This window comes from Poromitra crassiceps, assembly GCF_964638095.1.
Source record: "Poromitra crassiceps genome assembly, chromosome: 2".
NCBI classification, from domain to species: domain Eukaryota; kingdom Metazoa; phylum Chordata; class Actinopteri; order Beryciformes; family Melamphaidae; genus Poromitra; species Poromitra crassiceps.
In genome coordinates this window covers 59,766,203-59,787,769 of record NC_139624.1, presented here as the reverse complement: position 1 = coordinate 59,787,769, position 21,567 = coordinate 59,766,203, and the positions used below count along the sequence as shown (strand labels likewise).

Here is a 21,567-nt window from a genome sequence, read left to right as displayed (position 1 = left end):
TTGCTTCCACCGCTGGTCATCTGCCCCCGCCCACCCCCGGTCGTCATAGCGACCGCATATCTGCCCTCCGCCCATAACCGAAGTAGTAGTAGTATAACGTTAAAATTAAATCCATACACAGAACTTTTAAACTGTTTATGAAATACTGGTGCCTCTAAATGACCTACAGTGGACATGGGCAAATGTGACAATCGGCCAGGAGAATGGATATCACTTTGTTGTTAGTCAAACTCACATGCATGTGCTGCGCGAGGGATGGGGGTTGCGCTACAGAGTGAAGCCTCTACTCCGGCGGCCTCTCACCAGGCAAGACCGCGGCTTCACCAAAGCCCCGCCTGCGGCCTAGCGGAGCCGACGCTGCACACAGCTACAAAGGGCTTCCTGAGGAGCGGATTTTTCTCTCTCTCAAAACAATTGAAAACCACCGTCATGTTAAGCTGAGTAAGGAGATCGCTTTTATTTCACCAGAGCCGAAGGCAGCAACACAAAAGACTGATGGAAATAACATAACAGAAGAAGTTAAGCCCCCTGCCCCACTAAACTGGTATGCAGCTTCAGTCAGTAGATTAAACACGATTCTGCCTGACCAATCAGTCGTCTGCAGTGTTTTCACGTCACCGTATGAACCCGGGTTCACAGCGCTGGAACCTCAACAGAGCAGGGACTAAAAGCAGCACGACTCAACCCCGACTCAACCCGGGCTGTCCACATTTTTGATCGGTGGAATGAGACAAAAAAAGCGAGACGAGCTGGGCGGGGCCGCGTTGATACCAGCGGTGGAAATGGGCCATAAGATTTCAATTTAAAACGGTTTGGTTTTGTCTGTGTAACACTATCATTGTTGTGAGTATTGAACGGGCACCCAGTTTGTTGCTGCTATATAAAAGCTTTAGCTGTAGTCTGCGTTCATAGGCCTTCAGTTCAGGGCTTTGAGTAACTCTAAACCTTAAACACATCCTGACACTATATTATCTTTGTTTGTCATTAAAAGGGCAATAGCGAAGTGGACTCACCTGTCACTTGTGAGACGTGGAACGGAGGTAAGAAGAAAACATAATACTGTGAGAGGCAGCAATACGCTAGCCTGGTAATCCAGCAGGTCACGTGAACTCACATTTCATTTCGTTCTACCAGACCATCTGGCCTCAACTCTGGGAGGGCTTTTGCAGAAACTGCAAAGCGTACGAGCCAATCAGCGACCCGCCTCGTAGTTGACATCGTAACCGGCAAATCAGGAACGCCGCTGGGAAAACAGTAATGGCTTGTCCGCCTCGAGGAGTAACGTGAACGTTCATCGAGTTTAAACAGCCATAAAGTGCAGTTATTGCAGAAATAGACTCAATAACAACAATTAAACAAGTACAGGAGTATGCAACAGCGGAGTTTCACGGTGGAAAATATGTTTTTGCTGTTCTCCCGAGTGGATTTGGGTTTGACTGGATCCAACACTGATTGGCTGAAGGAGTTGTTTAGAAAAAGAAGGTTGCGCTTCAACAATGGGTTTCTCAGTGGAGTGCCAAACCCAAAATCCAAAATATGTTCAAAAAAGGCTGAAAGGGTAGCACATCTCAGTTTTCAAAGTCAAGGAGGACAAAATACTCACATTTCACTTGATTTATTGGCTCACATCACACAAAAACAAAACGCTTACGCGTTTCGGCAAAGAGCCTTCTTCAGAGCGTTTCAAGAGTACACATTCAGTCTGTTAATATAACAAGGGCAGAGAATACACACAGCTGGAAGTTGGACCCAATTATTTAGGAGCCAATCACCATGGATCTAGGTATAGGGAGGACAAATCACAGCATGAAGCATCACAGAAGCATCACAGAACATCATTATACTTTGGATGAAGAAAGAAACTAAACACACAAACTAAACTTTTTTTAACCCAAAAAGCATTTTAAGCTGTAGTCATCATTGAGTCCGTTTGGTGTCATAGTATTGAGTCTGTCTATCCAGAACATTTCTCTCTGGGCCAGTTTTTTCAGGAGATCGCCTCCTCTTGTAGGCATCATGACCTTTTCAATCCCATAGAACTTTAGTGAAGAGGGTGAACCATGGTTTGCTTCAGCATAATGTTTTGCAATAGCATAATCCATATTGCCTGTACGGATCGCAGTTTTGTGCTCAGATATTCGTTGTTTGAGGGGCCGCTTGGTTTGTCCTACGTATGCCAGACCACAGGGACAGATTAACATGTAGATCACATGCGTTGATTTACAGTTGATAAATTCCCGGATGGGGATTTTCCTCCCAGTCTGAGGATGGTTGAATGATTTGGCATTTGTTGTATTGTTGCAGCAGGCACAGGTACCACACCTATACATGCCTATAACGGTTGTTGTCAGCCATGTGGTCTTTTTTTGAGCCATATTTTTGTACATGACATGTTTTTTTTTTTTTATTGTAGGTGCTCTCCTGAATGAAAAAAGGGGAGGAGCTTGACAGAAGTCCTTCAAAGATCTTTCTGCTTGAAGCACATGCCAGTGTTTCATAAGGATCCCTTTTATTTGTGAAGCACAGTGGTTATATTCAGTGGAGAAACAAGCCCGACTTGGATTCTTCTCTTTCTGTGTACCGGTATTTGACAGGAGATCAGAACGAGAGGTGGCATTGGCCCGTTGTATGGCTTCCTGAATGGAGTTACATCTATAACCTCTTTCCTTAAACCGAGTGGCCATGTTTGCTTGTTTGGATTGAAAGTCCTCTGGATCTGAACAGTTGCGTTTGAGCCTCAAAAACTGACCCACCACTGGGATGTTGTCCTTTAGATGTTTGGGGTGATTGCTTGTAGCATGCAGTATTGAGTTGCGTTCCATGTCTTTTCGATAGATAGAAGTGTGAATGGCTCCAGTTTCATCCTTGAATATGGTTAAAGTCCCTGGAAACCAAAATCCACAAAAACGTTCTAACTATGTTATTTAGGGTCTTATGTTAGTAATTATATGCCTCCGAAATTATTATGCATTACCGTAATTTCCGCACTATAAGGCGCACCTGAGTATAAGCCGCAGCAGCAAAATTGCCTGTTTGTTACATATATAAGCCGCACCGGACTATAAGCCGCGGGTGTTTTGATGTTTAATTACCATATGTAAGGGTTCGTGCACAGAGGGGATTGTCGGGAAAGAGATGGCTGTTTGGGGAAGCTCCCATTTATTAACATTTCAACAAAACAAGCATATCCCGCTGGGGATCTTTTCTTTTGGCATTGTGAGACGCTTAAAAATCACCATCGGCGGGAGCTTTACTCCAGATGCTGTGCAGCCAAGAACACAAGTGAAATTCGTTCTCTCGTGACCTGTGGTTCTCAACGTGATGGACGATTCACCTTTGTAATTCAAGTTTGTAATTTTCTCCTGGTAGTCGGGAGTGAGTTGCTGACACACAGTCGTCCGCGCCCTGACGGACAGTCCCTTTCGTCTCATAAATCTGAAACACCAGGATGGTCCACCTCTAAAATGTTCAATTTTCATTTCCGTGGCGACTGTTTTGGCCTTCAGTCGGATCTGAACGGTGGACACACCTCGGCCGTCTGCTCTCTGTGTCAACACCCTGATGCCAAGGTTACGTGCTGCTGCTCGATTTCCTTCTTTCCTTCTTCTTCTCGCCGCCATCGTCGTAACACAGCCAGTTCTCCATCTTTTGAAGCATGATGTTAGATTACAACGAGCTAGTTGTGTGGCTTAGCCTTCCAAAATGTTGCCGTTAGTTTTTTAGAATGTAATACATAGAATTGGGAATGTTACATTCAATTTCATTCAGACTGTCTTTCAGGCTCAATCGCTGCCATTTTTCCCCCGGAGCGAGGGAGGAGGGAGGGTGTTTTACTGTAGTGGCTGAGAGAGCGTAGTGGCACAGTGCTCCAATCAGGTCGCGATGCACATTTTTTGCAACATCATCCAATCAGGGTCTCGCTCTCGTAATGTCTGTCTTGCTCTCGTTCTGCCTCATACCAACATCCATAGATTTTGGAGGTCCCCGAGCGGCCGTTAGCTGATAAAATCCATAGATAAGCCGCACCGTTATATAAGCCGCAGGGCCAAAAAACGGGGAAAAAGCCGCGGCTTATAGTCCGAAATTTACGGTACTTTCAACCCAAAGCCTTAAAATCGACACTTTTCTACAAGATTCTACAAGATACTTCCTCATTGAAGAGAGCAGTGCGCAAGGTGCTAAAATGCAGGAGCTTATGACGTCATAAGCTCTATATAACCTTTGTACACGCGCGCAACACGCAGTCCCGCACATTCTGCCTCCATCTCTCTTCAGAGTTCTAGTGGTCCCACACCTTTTTGCAGCTAGCTAACTACGCATTGCGTCAACACAAAGGCTCTTTTAAGAACCAACATCTATCTATCTATCTATCTATCTGTGTATCTACAGTATCTGTCTATCTGCGAGTTTATCGCTTAGACTCGTCGGCGGTGTGTTGGAACCTTGAGAGGGAGAGCTCTCTCCCCTGCCTGCTGCGGCGCTGCTGCTGTGTGTGTGTGTAGTGTGTGTGTGCGCGCGTGCAGACAGATATAGACAGATGACCGTCAGTCAGTACGCTATGCGCTGCGTGGAGCAACCATAGGGAGCAACGCGCGAACACACACACACACACACACACACACACACACACACACACTTTATTTCCTTCTCTCTCTCTCCTCTCTCCCTCTCGGAGCAGAGGAGAGAGGTCTTACGTACACACCATGAAACGCTCGGCGGCATGCCTCCTGTGAAAGCCGCTTTGACGCTGCATCTTGATAGGCTGTCTTGCTCTATTTCCGTGTCTGATTGGTCCATTTCAACCTCGCGCCCCCTGCCGCTGGAACCGCCCAGCGTTTCGCTATCGCAGAGGGACATTTCCCTGCTGCAGACGGGACACGCCCACACAGTCCGCGGGAGAAAATACACTCTAAAATATAATTGATTCTCATTACTTTTGGCATGACTGTCAAACCTAAATTTATATATTTTGCGACGTTCATCATCGTTCAAATTTGGCTGGTGGCTTATTCTGGTGGCTTATTAACATAGATTCCTGTGATGTGATGAACTCAAAATGCTAAATAATAATAAAATATTTCTGGTTTCCAGGGACTTTAAGTCCAAATACCGGTAGTTGATTTTTTCAGTGCTTTGTTCACAAGTGAATTTCAGGAAACTCGAGCTATTGTTAAGATATCTCACAAAGTCAATCAACTCCTCCTGCGTCCCCTCCCAAAATATCAAGATGTCATCAATGTACCGTTTATATAGTTTTATCTTTGGGTGATATGGATTCTTACTAGGGTCATGTATAACTGTTTCCTCCCATTTACCCACAACCAATCCAGCAACAGAGGGTGCTGTTGCTGTCCCCATTGCAGTTCCAGATTGTTGGAGGAACCAATTGGAATTATATTGTGGGGCGGCTTTAGCTCAGGAGGTAGAGCGGGTCGGCCAATGACGCAAGGGTTGGCGGTTCGATCCCCGCTCCCTCCCAGCTGCTGTCGCTGTGTCCCTGGGCAAGACACTTAAAGGCCTAAACATGGTCGTCCGTCAGAGCCTCGCCCCGCCCTCCCCGTGTGACGGCGGGTGGAGCCCCGTCCTACGGGGAGGGGGCGCCGTCGGCTGACGGGGGCTGCTCGAAAATGTGACTTCACGGCGACGATACGTGCGTGACGACAGCTGCAGGAGAGTTGTGATTGGCCGTTGCCCTGGCTCTTCGTCGTAAAGTCGCCTTTCAAAGCATGATGTTAGATTATAACAACTAGTTGTGTGGCTTAGCCTTCCCAAATGTTGAGGGTCGTTTTTTAGAATTTAATACATAGAATTGGGAACGTTACATTCAATTTCATTCAGACTGCCTGGCACACAATCTCCGCCATTTTCACACGGAGCTTCCGCGGGGGGGGGGGGAGGGGGGGCGTAGTGGCGTCCGAGCATGTGGGGCTCGCTGGCGCCGCCAGACGGCGAGACGGCTCCAATTCGAGGCGGACGGACGACCATGTTTAGGCCTTAACCCTCCTTGCTCCCGATGGTGTGTAGGCACCCTGCGTGGCAGCCTGCCGCCATCGGTGTATGAATGGGTGAATGTAGACTATCTACTGATTGTAAAGCGCTTTGGATAAAAGCGCTATATAAATGCAGGCCATTTACCATATATTGCATATAGTTGTGGCTCAGAACAAGGTGTAGCAGTTCCAATAGAAATTCCTTAGGAGGACTTTGTGTTATTTCTCTCCTGGATAGGTAATAGGCTGCAGAGTTCAGAGCATCTTCATGGGGAATGCAACCATATAGATTTTCAACATCAAGTGAGACCAATATTGTGTTCTGATTCAGAGTACACTCAGTTAGACAGTTAAGGACAACTTTTGTGTCACCAAGGTAGGCAGGTAAATCTTTCACAAAGTCTTTCAAAAAGAAGTCCACATATTTCGATAGTGGTTCAGTAACTGAGCCTCTTCCTGAGACTATTGGCCTGAGGGGGGGCTCTGTGGGATGTTTGTGGATTTTGGGGAGGCTATAAATAATGGGGGCAACTGGGTGCTGGTTAATTAGGTAGGCATGCTCCTTTTTTGTGATCCAGTTTGATTCAAGCGCAACTTTCAGTAGATTGTCAATTTCAGATTTAAATTCATTCATAGGATTTCTTTCAAGCTTCCTGTAGGTGGGGCCGTTCAAAAGATCAAGCATTTTCTGATTGTAGTATTCCGTGTCAAGGACAACCACTGCTCCTCCTTTGTCAGCAGGACGGATAGTGATCTCTGGGTTTTTCTCCAATTCTTCTAGTGCATTGCGCTCCTCATAGTTCAAATTTGAGTACTTAGGGCCCTTATCCTTTTTGAACATTTCAAGATCTTTTTCAACTATAGTTTGTTGAATGTCACAATTACAGGACTTAAGTTGGTTGAAGGGCAAAATTTTGACTTTGGAGCAAAGGGAGAGGGTTTCTCTGACCCAGTTCCATTCTCTTCAATTTGTGATGATTGTTCAGGAGAATATGGCACACTTTTATGAAGAGGAGAGAAAAAATGTGTCAAATGAAGTTGTCTCATGAACTTATACGTGTCAACTTTTAGATTGAAAGCATTAACTTTATTAGTCACTGCAAATGAGAGACCTTTACTAAGAACTGAGGTTTGTGGAGGGGTAAGTGGAACTTTAGACAGATTCACTACTGGGGATTGACATGTCTTGGGGATCTCTTGAGCCGCCCCCTTCCCCCGCTTGCCCCGCCTCGTCCTGGCCTTTATTGTTTCAAGTTTCTTATAGCGCTCAGCTTTTGACTTTTCAATCAGAAGAATCGAAGATTTGTTTTTAACTTTACTTTATTTGTTTATTTGGACGGGACAATGCACAACACATTGAACATGAAACAGATACAGTCACCTGAACATGGTAAAAGTGTAAAAAGTGCCGGATTTAGCACGAGGCTAGTTTCCATCCGCAGTCCCCAAACAGTAAGGACTACATAGGTAATAAAATACACTCAAAAAGAAAACATAGATAACAGAGTACACTCAAAAATACAAAGACACCAAAATTATCTATCTATACTATAATTCCGGGATCGTCTGTCTCTGTCTGTCCTTCGCGTATCTCGAGAACCGTTGGTCGGATCGTCTTGAAACTCGGGGGGTGCGCTGATGGCGACCCGACGGAGGGCGGTGCCCTGTTTCCGTGCGATTCGGACGCGAAACGCGTTCGATATTTGAATATTTGTCTTCAGTTCTGCTCCTTCAGTTCTGCTCCTTCAAGCCCTAAGCCGCAGCCCCAGCTTGACACTAATGAGTATGAACAGTAGGGCTGTTTGACACCTACTGAGAGAGTAAACAGAGGAACGACCCTGTCGTTAACTAAGTCAACATCAAGTCCTTGAGATTGAATGGAGGGGGGGGGGGGGGACATTTGAGAACCACTGCTGCAGGGCAACACCACTTCCGCATCCTGTGTAGGGTTCCCAGAGTAAAACCTGGCCATTTCCACCACTGCTTATGGATGAGCATCATCTGCTGCATGCCATCGAGAACCGTTGGTCGAATCGACTTCAAACTTTGGGAGTGTGCCCTATTGTGCAGTGCAGTGCCCTGTTTTTGTGCAATTCGGCATAGCGCCACCTACTGGCAACATAGAAAATGTGGTTTATCTCAAGAACCATTTGTCAGATCGACTTCAACTTTGGGGAGTGTGCTGAGGGGAACTCGACACAGTGCAGTGCCGAATTTCGTGTAATTCAGCACAGCGCCACCTATTGGCCACACAAAAAGTGGTTTATCTTGAGAACCGTTCGTCCGATCGACTTCAAACTCGAGGAGTGCGCTTAGGGGGACTCAAGGAGGTGCAGGCAGCTGAATTATGTGCAATTTGGCATAGCGCCACCTACTGGCAAGACAAAAAGCGCTTTATCTCCATAGCCATTCATCTGATCGACTTCAAACTTAAAACCCGGGGAGTGCGCTTAGGGGGACTCAACGGAGTGCAGGGAGCTGAATTCCGTGTAATTTGGTATAGCGCCACCTACTGACAACACAAAAAGCGGTTTATCTCCATTGCCATTCTTCTGATCGACTTCAAACTTGGTAAGTGTGCTGCTGGGAACCTGACATAGAGCAGTGCCGAATTTTGTGCAATTCGGCACAGCGCCACCTACTGGCAACACAAAAGGTGGTTTATCTTGAGAACCGTTCATCCGATTGACTTCAAACTTGGGGAGTGTGCTCCTGGGAACTCGAAGTAGTGCGGCGCCGAATTTATTGCAATTTGACATAGTGCCACCTGCTGGCAACACAAAAAGCAGTTTATCTCGAGAAACATTTGTCCGATTGTGACTTCAAACTTGGGGAGTGCGCTGCTCGGACCCCGATGGAGTGCGGTGCCGCATTTCATGCAATTTGGACTTATTCCAGGACTGTCTGTATGTCTGTCCTTCGCGTATCTCGAGAACCATTTGTCGGATCGACTTCAAACTTGGCTTAGCCTTAGGGGGACCTGACAGTGCAGTGTGTGTGCGGGGGGAAGCACCCACGGGGTGGTGCATGGGGGAACGGGCACTGCACTAGTACTACAAAAGTTCACATGTCTGGTTGGCTTTCAGCCATTGTTTCAGTTTATTTCTAAAAGTGGTCAGGTTGGGGCTTTCCCTTAAAGAAACTGGGAGACTGTTCCACGTTTGGCTGCCTTTTATAGACAGGACGTTTTGACCAAACGTGGTCAGTCTCTTTTTAATATTGTGAAGAACTTGAAGTGCTTTATGTGGCTCAAAAACAGGGAATATAACAATCCAAGTATTTGTCTTTTTAATTATGTTTTTGTTACCACCAAGGCTAAATAACAACAAGATATAATAAGTATTGAAAATGAATTCATAAGTCAACAAATTCACAAGATTTCAAGTAGCCCCAAAGGGAGGCTAGATGGCATTGCATTACCTACTGTAACTTGTTGATGTACCTAACAACACTTCTATTGAGTGTATATACAGTAGAGCTCAACAGTCTCGTGACTTTTCTCAAATTTCCGATTTCCCCCCATTTTTATTTTTGCTCCAAGTGACATGTTTTATGGTCACGATTCAGTAGGTCACAGGTTTGGCTACGCTTGGTTCCCTCCTTAAAACTCGTTATATAGGAATTTCTCTAAATGTCTATGGAGAAAATGAATGGGGAACTCTCTTTCGGGGCTGGAAACGTCACAGAAAGTCACGTGACTGTTGAGCTCTATAACTTTACCTATTCATAGTATTCCGATGATGTCACAAGCCTTTTTCCTACCAATATGGCGCTACAATACACACAGCTCATTGGCTGTAAGTGTCACTTGATTGTAATCACCTGTTAATTGATCACAATCACCTGTTGTTTTCCTACCAAAATGGCCGTGTGGTGATGTAACAGAATACTATCAATACAATGTGTGTGTGTGTGTGTGTGTGTGTGTGTGTGATCCTCTAGAGTCTAAACTAATAGAGGTGGAGCAGATGGACGAGAGACTAGCTGAGGAGGTTCGTAAACACGTCCATTTGTACGACCCCATGGCCCCAGATTACATCGATCATCAGCTGTCAATGAGAACATGGCGGAAAATATCCAAGAGCATGGGGCTGGACACTGCAGAGTGCCGAGTGAGATGGAGAAGCTTGCGGGACAAGTTTGTCCGGGTGAACAGGCAACTGCAGCAGGAGAAGGGAAGTGGGGATGGAGCAGTGAAGAGAAAACCTGCCTTCTGGCATTTCCTCTCCTGGCTGTCTCCCTACATTAAACATCGCGAGAAGGACTCAAATTGTGACGACAAGGAGGTAATTATAGCAAGCTTTGATTTTTGTGCTCAACTTTACGCACGTCCAAGCTTCCATTGTTTACTTTGGTCGTCTTGGTTGTTGTCTCTCCAAAAGGTCCTGTGCTGTGTTCCAATAGAATTCTCCCTACAAACGAGGACATCGATAACAAAACAAACAATGGAGAATTGCTCTTATCCAAACAGATGTCCATAATCCCTTCACTTGTCTACTTTCACCACACTGGCATGCGTTGCATCTCATTTACAGAAATACACTTATGGCCCATTTCCACCGCTGGTATCAGCGCGGCCCCGCCCAGCTCGTCTCGCTTTTTTGTCTCATTCCACCGATCAAAAACATGGACAGCCCGGGTTGAGTCGGGGTTGAGTCGTGCTGCTTTTGGTCCCTGCTCTGTTGAGGTTCTAGCACTGTGAACCCGGGTTCATACGGTGACGTGAAAACACTGCAGACGACTGATTGGTCAGGCAGAATCATGTTTACTGTCTACTGACTGTCAATGCATACCAGTTTAGTGGGGCTTACCTTCTCTTCTGTTATGTTATTTCCATCAGTCTTTTGTGTTGCTGCCTTCGCCTCTGGTGAAAAAAAATCGATCTCCTTACTCAGCTTTGACATGGCGGTGGTTTTCAATTGTTTTGAGAGAGAAAAAGTCCACTGCTCAGGAAGCTCCTGTAGTTGTGTGCAGCATCGGCTGCGCTAGGCCGCAGGCGGGGGTAAGTGAAGCCGCGGTCTTGCCTGGTGAGAGGCCGCTGGGGTAGAGGCTTCACTCTGTAGCGCAACCCCCGTCCCTCGCGCAGCGCATGCATGTGAGTTTGACTAACAACAAAGTGATATCCATTCTCCTGGCCGATTGTCACATTTGCCCATGTACACTGTAGGTCATTTAGAGGCACCAGTATTTCATAAACAGTTTAAAAGTTCTGTGTATGGATTTAATTTTAACGTTATATGTTATAGCCTACTTCGGTTATGTGCGGAGGGCAGATATGCGGTCGCTATGACGACCAGGTGTGGGCGGGGGTGGGCGGGGGCAGATCATTAGCGGTGGAAACAAAACATCCATCGGGTCGAAACAAATAGAGCCGAGTGGTGACGGGCTGTGCAAGGCTGTAAAATGTGGTGGAAATGAGCCATTAACGACATACACAAAATCCACGGCCTGGCGCAGGCACAATCCTAGATGTGTGTGTGTGTGTGTGTTTTTTAACTCTTTCCCCGCCATTGATGTGATAACACATCATTTATGAGACACCACTTCCTCGCCAATGACATAATAACGCGACAATCTGTGTTTTCACTGCTATATGATAGATGGGTCTGTTACTCAGCTTATGCAACACTACAGCACTTCCACAGTTACACAGAAGCGACCGTGATGGTCGGCCAAAACTAGGAGGCAGGGAAAAGCAACAATCTCCCATGAGAAAAACCTCCATCTTGCTCCTCAAACAGCGGGTACCTGTCGCACTATGTACATTTCAGCAGTAGATTAGCTCCAGGCCTCCCTCTCCTGGGAGCGGGGTGAAAAATGAGACAACAAAAATTGGGACCTTGTGAATCCTGACACAATATTGTCTTTGTTTCTCATCAAAAGGTCAACAGCGAAGTGGACTCACCTTTAACATCAAGTGGTGTGTGTGAGCTGTGGAATGGGGGTAAGAAGAAAGCATAACAAAAACACAACACAAAAACAACTCCTAACACACCATGAGAGGCAGCAAAATGCCAATGGGCATCTAGCCTGCCAGAAAGAATAGTTTTTTTTCAATACTGTGGATTAGAAGTGTGCGTTATATGACTCATAAACAGGGAATATAACTAGGCATGCACTGATATATCGGACGTATATCGGTATTGGCCTTGTTCACCGCAATCTTAGACATTGCCGTTTGCTTTTATTTGGTATGTTACATACAATTGGCTAAATTATTAGTTAATTCAGAGTTAGATTATATTGGAGCAGCCGGCCTTTTTCTTTTTCTTTTTTTTTGCCGGAAGTCATGACACGACCACACAACCGGGTCAAATGGGCATGGCTACATAAGGTGAATACAACGTGTGTGTGTGTGTGTGTGTGTGTGTGTGTGTGTGTGTGTGTGTGTGATCCTCTAAACTAATAGAGGTGGAGCAGATGGACGAGAGACTAGCTGAGGAGGTTCGTAAACACGTCCATTTGTACGACCCCATGGCCCCAGATTACATCGATCATCAGCTGTCAATGAGAACATGGCGGAAAATATCCAAGAGCATGGGGCTGGACACTGCAGAGTGCCGAGTGAGATGGAGAAGCTTGCGGGACAAGTTTGTCCGGGTGAACAGGAAACTGCAGCAGGAGAAGGGAAGTGGGGATGGAGCAGTGAAGAGAAAACCTGCCTTCTGGCATTTCCTCTCCTGGCTGTCTCCCTACATTAAACATCGCGAGAAGGACTCAAATTGTGACGACAAGGAGGTAATTATAGCAAGCTTTGATTTTTGTGCTCAACTTTACGCACGTCCAAGCTTCCATTGTTTACTTTGGTCGTCTTGGTTGTTGTCTCTCCAAAAGGTCCTGTGCTGTGTTCCAATAGAATTCTCCCTACAAACGAGGACATCGATAACAAAACAAACAAATGATGGAGAATTGCTCTTATCCAAATAGATGTCCATAATCCCTTCACTTGTCTACTTTCACCACACTGACATGCGTTGCATCTCATTTACAGAAATACACTTAACGACATACACCAAATCCACGGCCTGGCGCAGGCACAATCCAAGATGTGTTTGTGTGTGTGTGTGTGTGTGTGTTTTTAACTCTTTCCCCGCCATTGACGTGATAACACATCATTTATGAGACACCACTTCCCCGCCAATGACATAATAACGCGACAATCCGTGTTTTCACTGCTATATGATAGATGGGTTTGTTACTCCGCTTATGCAACACTACAGCACTTCCACAGTTACACAGAAGCGACCGTGATGGTCGGCCAAAACTAGGAGGCAGGGAAAAGCAACAATCTCCCATGAGAAAAACCTCCATCTTGCTCCTCAAACAGCGGGTACCTGTCACACTATGTACATTTCAGCAGTAGATTAGCTCCAGGCCTCCCTCTCCTGGGAGCGGGGTAAAAAATGAGAACAAAAATTGGGACCTTGGGAATCCTGACACAATATTGTCTTTGTTTCTCATCAAAAGGTCAACAGCGAAGTGGACTCACCTTTCACTTGTGAGACGTGGAACGGAGGTAAGAAAAAAACATAATACTGTGAGAGGCAGCAATACGCTAGCCTGGTAATCCAGCAGGTCACGTGAACTCACATTTCATTTCGTTCTACCAGACCATCTGGCCTCAACTCTGGGAGGGCTTTTGCAGAAACTGCAAAGCGTACGAAGCGTACGAGCCAATCAGCGACCCGCCTCGTAGTTGACATCGTAACCGGCAAATCAGGAACGCCGCTGGGAAAACAGTAATGGCTGCCTCCGTGCTTGTCCGCCTCGAGGAGTAACGTCAACGTTCATCGAGTTTAAACAGCCATAAAGTGCAGTTATTGCAGAAATAGACTCAATAACAACAATTAAACAAGTACAGGAGTATGCAACAGCGGAGTTTCACGGCGGAAAATATGTTTTTGCTGTTCTCCCGAGTGGATTTGGGTTTGACTGGATCCAACACTGATTGGCTGAAGGAGTTGTCTGTCAAGGCAAGTACATCCGCCCAACTTCCACCCACTGCAAACACTGTGTGAAAGCTTGAGGCCAGACGGTCTGGTAGAACGAAATTAAATGTGAGTTCACGTGACTGGCTGGTTTACCAGGCTAGCTAGCAATACACCATCAAGCATCTAGCCTGCAGAAAAGCCAGAAGAAGATTTGTTTTTAACTTTACTTTATTTGTTTATTTGGACGGGACAATGCACAACACATTGAACATGAAACCGATACAGTCACCTGAACATGGTAAAAGTGTAAAAAGTGCCGGATTTAGCACGAGGCTAGTTTCCATCCGCAGTCCCCAAACATAAAAACAGAAACATGTAAACAGTAAGGACTACATAGGTAATAAAATACACTCAAAAAGAAAACATAGATAACAGAGTACACTGAAAAATACAAAGACACCAAAATTATACTACAAATGTTCACATGTCTGGTTGGCTTTCAGCCATTGTTTCAGTTTATTACTAAAAGTGACCAGGGTGGGGCTTTCCCTTGAAGAAACTGGGAGACTGTTCCACGTTTGGCTGCCTTTTATAGACAGGACGTTTTGACCAAACGTGGTCAGTCTCTTTTTAATATTGTGAAGAACTGGAAGTGCTTTATGTGGCTCAAAAACAGGGAATATAACAAGATTCAAGATAGCTTTATTGTCTGTCACACAGTGACAGAAATTCTCCTTTTGACAGGCTCCATAAAGTGCAGCTCAAGAATATATTTCCACATTAAAAACACACATACATTAATACATACAATAAAAACAGACATCAGACAAAGCAGTGTTTAAAAAATGTAGTGCCTATTTAAAAAGTCCAGTCATTTAAAAATAATAATAAAACAAGTGTTATGGTTTAAGAAGCTAAAATGTCGTGGTTTAAAAACAAACAAACAAAAACAATGTGCCTAATTTAAAATGTTCAGGGCGGTGGTTGCAGATGGGATGAATGATTTTTTGTATGTGTTTTTCCGGGCCAGTGGAATTCTGTAACGGCGGCCTGATGGAAGTAGCTGAAATGATTGGTGGAGGGAGGGGGTGAGAGGGGTCCTGTGTGATTTGTGTGGCTTTCCTGATTAATGACCGGTTAAACCAGGGTTAAAATGTCCAAGTCTTTGTCTTTTTAATTATGTTTTTGTTACCACCAAGGCTAAATAACAACAAGATATAATAAGTATTGAAAATGAATTCATAAGTCAACAAATTCACAAGATTTCAAGTAGCCATAAAGGGAGGCTAGATGGCATTGCATTACCTACTGTAACTTGTTGATGTACCTAACAATACTTCTATTGAGTGTATATACAGTAGAGCTCAACAGTCTTGTGACTTTTCTCAAATTTCCGATTTCCCCCCATTTTTATTTTTGCTCCAAGTGACATGTTTTATGGTCACGATTCAGTAGGTCACAGGTTTGGCTACGCTTGGTTCCCTCCTTAAAACTCGTTATATAGGAATTTCTCTAAATGTCTCTAAAATGGAGAAAATGAATGGGGAACTCTCTTTCGGGGCTGGAAACGTCACAGAAAGTCACGTGACTGTTGAGCTCTATAACTTTACCTATACAACGTGTGTGTGTGTGTGTGATCCTCTAAACTAATAGAGGTGGAGCAGATGGACGAGAGACTAGCTGAGGAGGTTCGTAAACACGTCCATTTGTACGACCCCATGGCCCCAGATTACATCGATCATCAGCTGTCAATGAGAACGTGGCGGAAAATATCCAAGAGCATGGGGCTGGACACTGCAGAGTGCCGAGTGAGATGGAGAAGCTTGCGGGACAAGTTTGTCCGGGTGAACAGGAAACTGCAGCAGGAGAAGGGAAGTGGGGATGGAGCAGTGAAGAGAAAACCTGCCTTCTGGCATTTCCTCTCCTGGCTGTCTCCCTACATTAAACATCGCGAGAAGGACTCAAATTGTGACGACAAGGAGGTAATTATAGCAAGCTTTGATTTTTGTGCTCAACTTTACGCACGTCCAAGCTTCCATTGTTTACTTTGGTCGTCTTGGTTGTTGTCTCTCCAAAAGGTCCTGTGCTGTGTTCCAATAGAATTCTCCCTACAAACGAGGAGATCGATAACAAAACAAACGATCGAGAATTGCTCTTATCCAAATAGATGTCCATAATTCCTTCACTTGTCTACCTTCACCACACTGGCATGCGTTAGGGCTGTCACTTTTTATTCGAAATTCGAATTTAACTTTGAATTTTTGGGAGGGGGGGCATGTTCGAATGTAATTGACCTGTTTGAATTATTATTTTTTAATAAAAAAAAATAAAAAAAAGTTTTCTAACTTAGCATCGACTTACCCAGCTATCTTCATTGCCTGCTTACTGCTGCTTGCTGGTAATGTTAATCCCATGTCAGAAAAAGTCTCCAGATTTGTCGTGTTAGTCTCTTCTGCGAAAGATTGTCTCCAGGAGGGTCTGAAAAGTTGTCTCGAGTTGGATGCATCCAAGTTTGTGAGGCATTGTTGTGACTGTGAGCGTCCAAGCTAACACAGCAGCGGAGAGGAGCTGACTGACTGGACCATGAGGACAGCTGAGGATTTTTTTTTAATATTCTTTTAATATTTTATATTATATTATATATATTTATACAATGTAACCGGCAGGCGCGGACTGCATAATCGGGCACGTCGGGCCGATGCCCGGTGGCCTGGCCTGCAAAAATAATTAACCAAAATTAACCAATGTTCGAATATATTCGAACATTTTGCGGGCAATTAAAGTTTGTTCGAACTTTATTTTGGGAAAAAGTGACAGCTCTAGCATGCGTTGCATCTAATTTACAGACATACACTTACATACATACATAGACATACACACACAAAATCCACGGCCTGGCGCAGGCACAATCCCAGATGTGTTTGTGTGTGTGTGTTTTTAACTCTTTCCCCGCCATTGACGTGATAACACATTATTTATGAGACACCACTTCCCCGCCAATGACATAATAACATGACAATCTGTGTTTTCACTGCTATTCAAGATTCAAGATTCAAGATTTTTATTGTCACTCCGTGGTACAAGTATCATGTGTGAAATTCTTGTGCTGTGGACTCCATTTACAACATAGTACAAATATAACAGGGCATATGAGTGCAAAAACAACAAGAGACACAACAAGCAATAAGGCAGTAGAGTGATAAGACAAGTCAGAGACAGTGGCATATCCACTGCACATAGGTGCACATGTCATGTGCATACTTTAGACGTGCTTAAACATTTTAAATTCGACGTATATGACGTACAGGTGCTAATAGCATATACCTAATTAAACATACAATTAAACATTAGACATACATAATGGTAGCAGCTACAGTACGGTACAGTACAGCTGCTACACTATTTGTGTATGTTAAGGAGTCTCGTGGCCTGCGGGAGAAAACTGTTCCTCAAGCGATTTGTGCGTGCTTTTGGGACCCTGTATCTCCTCCCTGAGGGTAACAGGGAGAACAGGCTGTTGTGGGGATGGTTTGTGTCTTTGATGATCTTCAGGGACCTCCTGAGGCACCGCTGGTTATACAGTTCCTGCAGTTCTGGCAGCTTACATCCTGTTACGTGCTGGGCCGCGCGTCTCACTCTTCGTAGCGCCCTGCGGTCCATGGTGGTACAGTTCCCGTACCAGGTGGTGAAGCAGCCAGTCAGCAGGCTTTCAATGGTGCCTCTGTAGAAGTCTCTAAGGATTTCTGGCCTTAGCCCAAATTTCTTCAGGCGCCTGAGTCCGTGTAGTCGCTGTTGGGCCTTTTTGACAACAGTGGCGGTGTGACCGGCCCATGTCAGGTCCTGGTGGATGTTGACTCCCAGGTACTTGAAGCTGTCCACCCTTTCCACCACTCTGCCGTTGATGGTGATTGGGGGGTGTGCGCCCCCCCCCCTCCTGTAGTCTACAATGATCTCCTTGGTCTTGGAGACGTTCAGAGAGAGGTGGCTGTCCGGGCACCGTTGTTCCAGGGCCCCCACCTCCTCTCTGTAGGCCGTCTCGTCGCTCCTGGAGATCAGCCCCACGACTGCTGTGTCGTCTGCAAACTTCACGATGGTGTTCGAAGATTGAGTCGCCACGCAGTCATGGGTGTAGAGGTCGTACCAGAAGGGGCTGGAGACGCACCCCTGGGACGCTCCTATGCTGATGGTCAGTGGGGAGGAGGTGAGGTTGCCCACTCTCACCACCTGGCGGCGATCTGTCAGGAAATCCAGGATCCAGTCACACATTGCTGTGTTTAGTCCCAGATCCTTGAGCTTGCGTACCAGCCTGGAGGGTACTATGGTGTTGAATGCTGAGCTGTAGTCCACGAACAGCATTCTCACATAGGTGTCCTTCCCCTCCAGGTGGGAGAGGGCGGTGTGGAGCACGTGTGCTACTGCATCCGCTGTGCTCCTGTTGGGGCGGTATGCAAATTGTAGCGGGTCGTGGTCCGGGGGGAGTGTGGGGCGGATCTGTGATATAACCAGCTTTTCAAAGCACTTGCTGGCTATGGGCGTGAGGGCTATTGGGCGCCAGTCGTTGAGGCTGGTCACTTTCTGCTGCTTGGGAATGGTGATGATGTTCGCTGCTTTGAAGCAGGAGGGAACTTGTCGGAGGGAGAGGGACTGGTTGAAAATGTCTGTGAATACGCCTGCCAGCTGGTGGGCGCAGGCCTTGAGGACACGCCCGGGGATGCCGTCCGGGCCGGCCGCCTTGCGTGGGTTGATACGCAAGAACGACCGGCGCACCTCATCCTCAGTGATGGTGAGAGGGCGGTCTGGATCTGTGGGGGGGGGTTGGTGGTTAGGTGGGAATGGGAGGGGGTGGGGGTGCTGAGGGGTGGGGGGAGGAGAGGAGGAGGGGTGGTGGGGGGACGGAGAGGAGGAGGGGTGATGGGGGGGAGAGGAGAGGAGGGGGGGAGTGGGGGTGGTGGGGGGAGGAGAGAAGGGGGGGTGATGGAGGGGAGGAGGAGGAGGGGTGATGGGGGGGAGGAGGGGTGATGGGGGGGAGAGGTGGGGGAGGGGGGGAGGTGGAGAGGGGGGGGGTGGTGGGTTGGGAGAGGTGGCGGAGAGGGGTAGATGAGGAGGGGGGGTGCTCTGACAGAGGGGTCAAACCTAGCGTAGAACGCGTTGAGTTCGTCCGGCAGGGAGGGTGATGTGTGGGGGGATTGCTGTTTCTCCCCCTTGAAGTCAGTGGCAGCATGGAGTCCTCTCCATAGATGCCTGGGGTTGTTAGAGTCCAGTTTGGACTCTAGCATATTGGCATATTCTCTCCATGCTCTTTTTATAGTGGTTCGGAGGGCATATCTTGTCTGCTTGTATTCCTCTGGTGTTCCAGAGTTGAAGGCGGTGGTCCTGGTGTGGAGGGCAGCCCGGACATCGCTGTTGATCCAGGGTTTCTGGTTTGGCATTAGTTTGATTATTTTTGTTGGGATTATATCCTCTGTGCATTTCCTTATGAAGCCTGTCACCGTTTCTGCATAATCGTCCAGGTCCCCTGCAGCCTTGAACTCTTCCCATGCTGTCGAAGCAGTCCCTCAGGATGTCATCTGATTGGTCTGACCAGCAGTGGGCGGTTCGGAAGGCCGGGGGGTGTTGCTTGAGTTTTTGATGGTACCTGGGAACGAGCAGGATGGAGGCGTGGGGGTACGGTGGCGCAGTGGTAAGCGCTGTCGCCTCACAGTTGGAAGGTCCTGGGTTCGATTCTCGCCTGGGACACTGTGGGCCCTGTGGTTGTGTTCCCCCCCATATCTTCAGTGCCTACTGCCCAGGTGGGTTATCTCGTCATAAGGGCCTTTCTCTCTGTGTGGAGTTTGCATGTTCTCCCCGTGCTACCCCAGGGGGTTCCTCCGTATATAACCCCCCCACTAAAAACATGCAGAAGATCAGATCGTCATCGTCATCCGACCAGTGACGACAACATCCGAAGTTGGTCCCCGGGCGCTGTACGAGAAAGCGACCACTGCTCCTGGCCTGCCCCTCAGAGGAAAGGACATGCCTGGATGGGTTAAATGCAGAGGACACTTTTCACCGGCCACCGTCAGCATGAGTGTGTTGTGGCCGCATGCATGTATTGTGGTGTATTCGTGTGACAATAAAAGACGGGCTTGTCCGTTACGAGTTTTTTTTTTTTTTTTTTTTGGTCCGATCTGCCGAAGGGGGGGCGGGGTGTTGCTTTGTAGCAGCTATGGATGTTTGTGTAGCACTGATCCAATGTGTTTTTCCCTCGTGTGCTGAAGTGTATGTTCTGGTGGAGGGTGGGCATTCTTTTTTTCAGGTTTGCTCTGTTAAAGTCCCCTGCCACTATCAGTGCCGTTTCTGGCTGTCTTGCCTTCTGTGCGCTGATTGCGTGGTCCAACTCTCTGAGAGCGTTATTAGTGTCTGCTTGTGGTGGGATATACACAGCTGTGAGGGTGACTGTGGTATACTCCCTCGGACTGTAGTGAGGTACGCACTGAAGCATAACATACTCCAGGTCTGCTGAGCAATACGTCCCGATATTAGTGTTGTTGGTACTCCAGTTCTTATTAATCATCAAACAAACACCGCCTCCTCTCATCTTACCGGAACGTTTTGCGTCTCTGTCTCCCCTGTGCACGCTGAATCCAGGTATTGTGATGGCGTGGTCTGCTGTCTCAGGTGAGAGCCAGGTTTCAGTCAGACACATAACGTTGCAGCTCGCTATGTCCTATTGAAATTGTGCTCGTGCTCTTAGTTCGCACATTTTGTTTTCTAGTGATTGCACGTTAGCCAGAAGAACGCTCGGCAAAGGTGGCCTGTTTGCGCGTCTCCTTAGACGGGCGTTTAATCCTCCTCGCCTCCCTCTTCTCCGTTGCTGTTGTTTGAGTTCAGGGAATTTGGTGAGGTCCGGAGCCAACCAGTCCAGGTTGGGGTGATTTCGTGCATTTCTGATGTTTATTAGCTATATGATAGATGGGTCTGTTACTCCGCTTATGCAACACTACAGCACTTCCACAGAAGCGACCGTGATGGTCGGCCAAAACTAGGAGGCAGGGAAAAGCAACAATCTCCCATGAGAAAAACCTCCATCTTGCTCCTCAAACAGCGGGTACCTGTCACACTATGTACATTTCAGCAGTAGATTAGCTCCAGGCCTCCCTCTCCTGGGAGCGGGGTGAGAAATGAGACAACAAAAATTGGGACCTTGGGAATCCTGACACAATATTGTCTTTGTTTCTCATCAAAAGGTCAACAGCGAAGTGGACTCACCTTTCACATCAAGTGGTGTGAGTGAGGTGTGGAATGTGGGTAAGAAGAAAGCATAACAAAAACACAACACAAAAACAACTCCTAACACACCGTGAGAGGCAGCAAAATGCCAATGGGCATCTAGCCTGCCAGAAAGTTTTTTTTTCTTTTTTTTCAATACTGTGAATTAGAAGTGTCATAAACAGGGAATATAACTAGGCATGCACCGATATATCGGCTGTATATCGGTATTGGCCTTGTTCACCGCAATCGGAAATCCGAAAAAAATAAAAAAGATGCCGTTCACCAATTGCAGTGGCCGATATTTAGTCCCTCAGTTGGGTCACATAATTGGTAGTTTGTTTGTTTCATAATTACATTAGAATATGACTGAATTTGTGCTGATTCAAAGATAGTGT

The 21,567-nt window shown here is 46.6% G+C and overlaps 1 protein-coding gene across 2 annotated transcripts in view; it reads left to right on the top strand.

The window, feature by feature from the left end:
- Window positions 1-21,567, top strand: part of LOC310772260 (uncharacterized protein) — a 56,772-nt gene that overhangs the window by 9,965 nt on the left and 25,240 nt on the right. Inside the window, exons 5-11 of one of the 2 annotated variants that reach the window (XM_083632018.1) lie at window positions 992-1,040; window positions 9,933-10,276; window positions 11,874-11,934; window positions 12,400-12,728; window positions 13,458-13,506; window positions 15,650-15,903; window positions 21,148-21,208. In XM_083632018.1, the coding sequence (XP_083488144.1) occupies window positions 992-1,040; window positions 9,933-10,276; window positions 11,874-11,934; window positions 12,400-12,728; window positions 13,458-13,506; window positions 15,650-15,903; window positions 21,148-21,208 (1,147 nt within the window). Of the gene's footprint in view, window positions 1-991; window positions 1,041-9,932; window positions 10,277-11,873; window positions 11,935-12,399; window positions 12,729-13,457; window positions 13,507-15,574; window positions 15,904-21,147; window positions 21,209-21,567 lie in introns of both variants that reach the window. The other variant, XM_083632017.1, reaches the window with a different exon arrangement.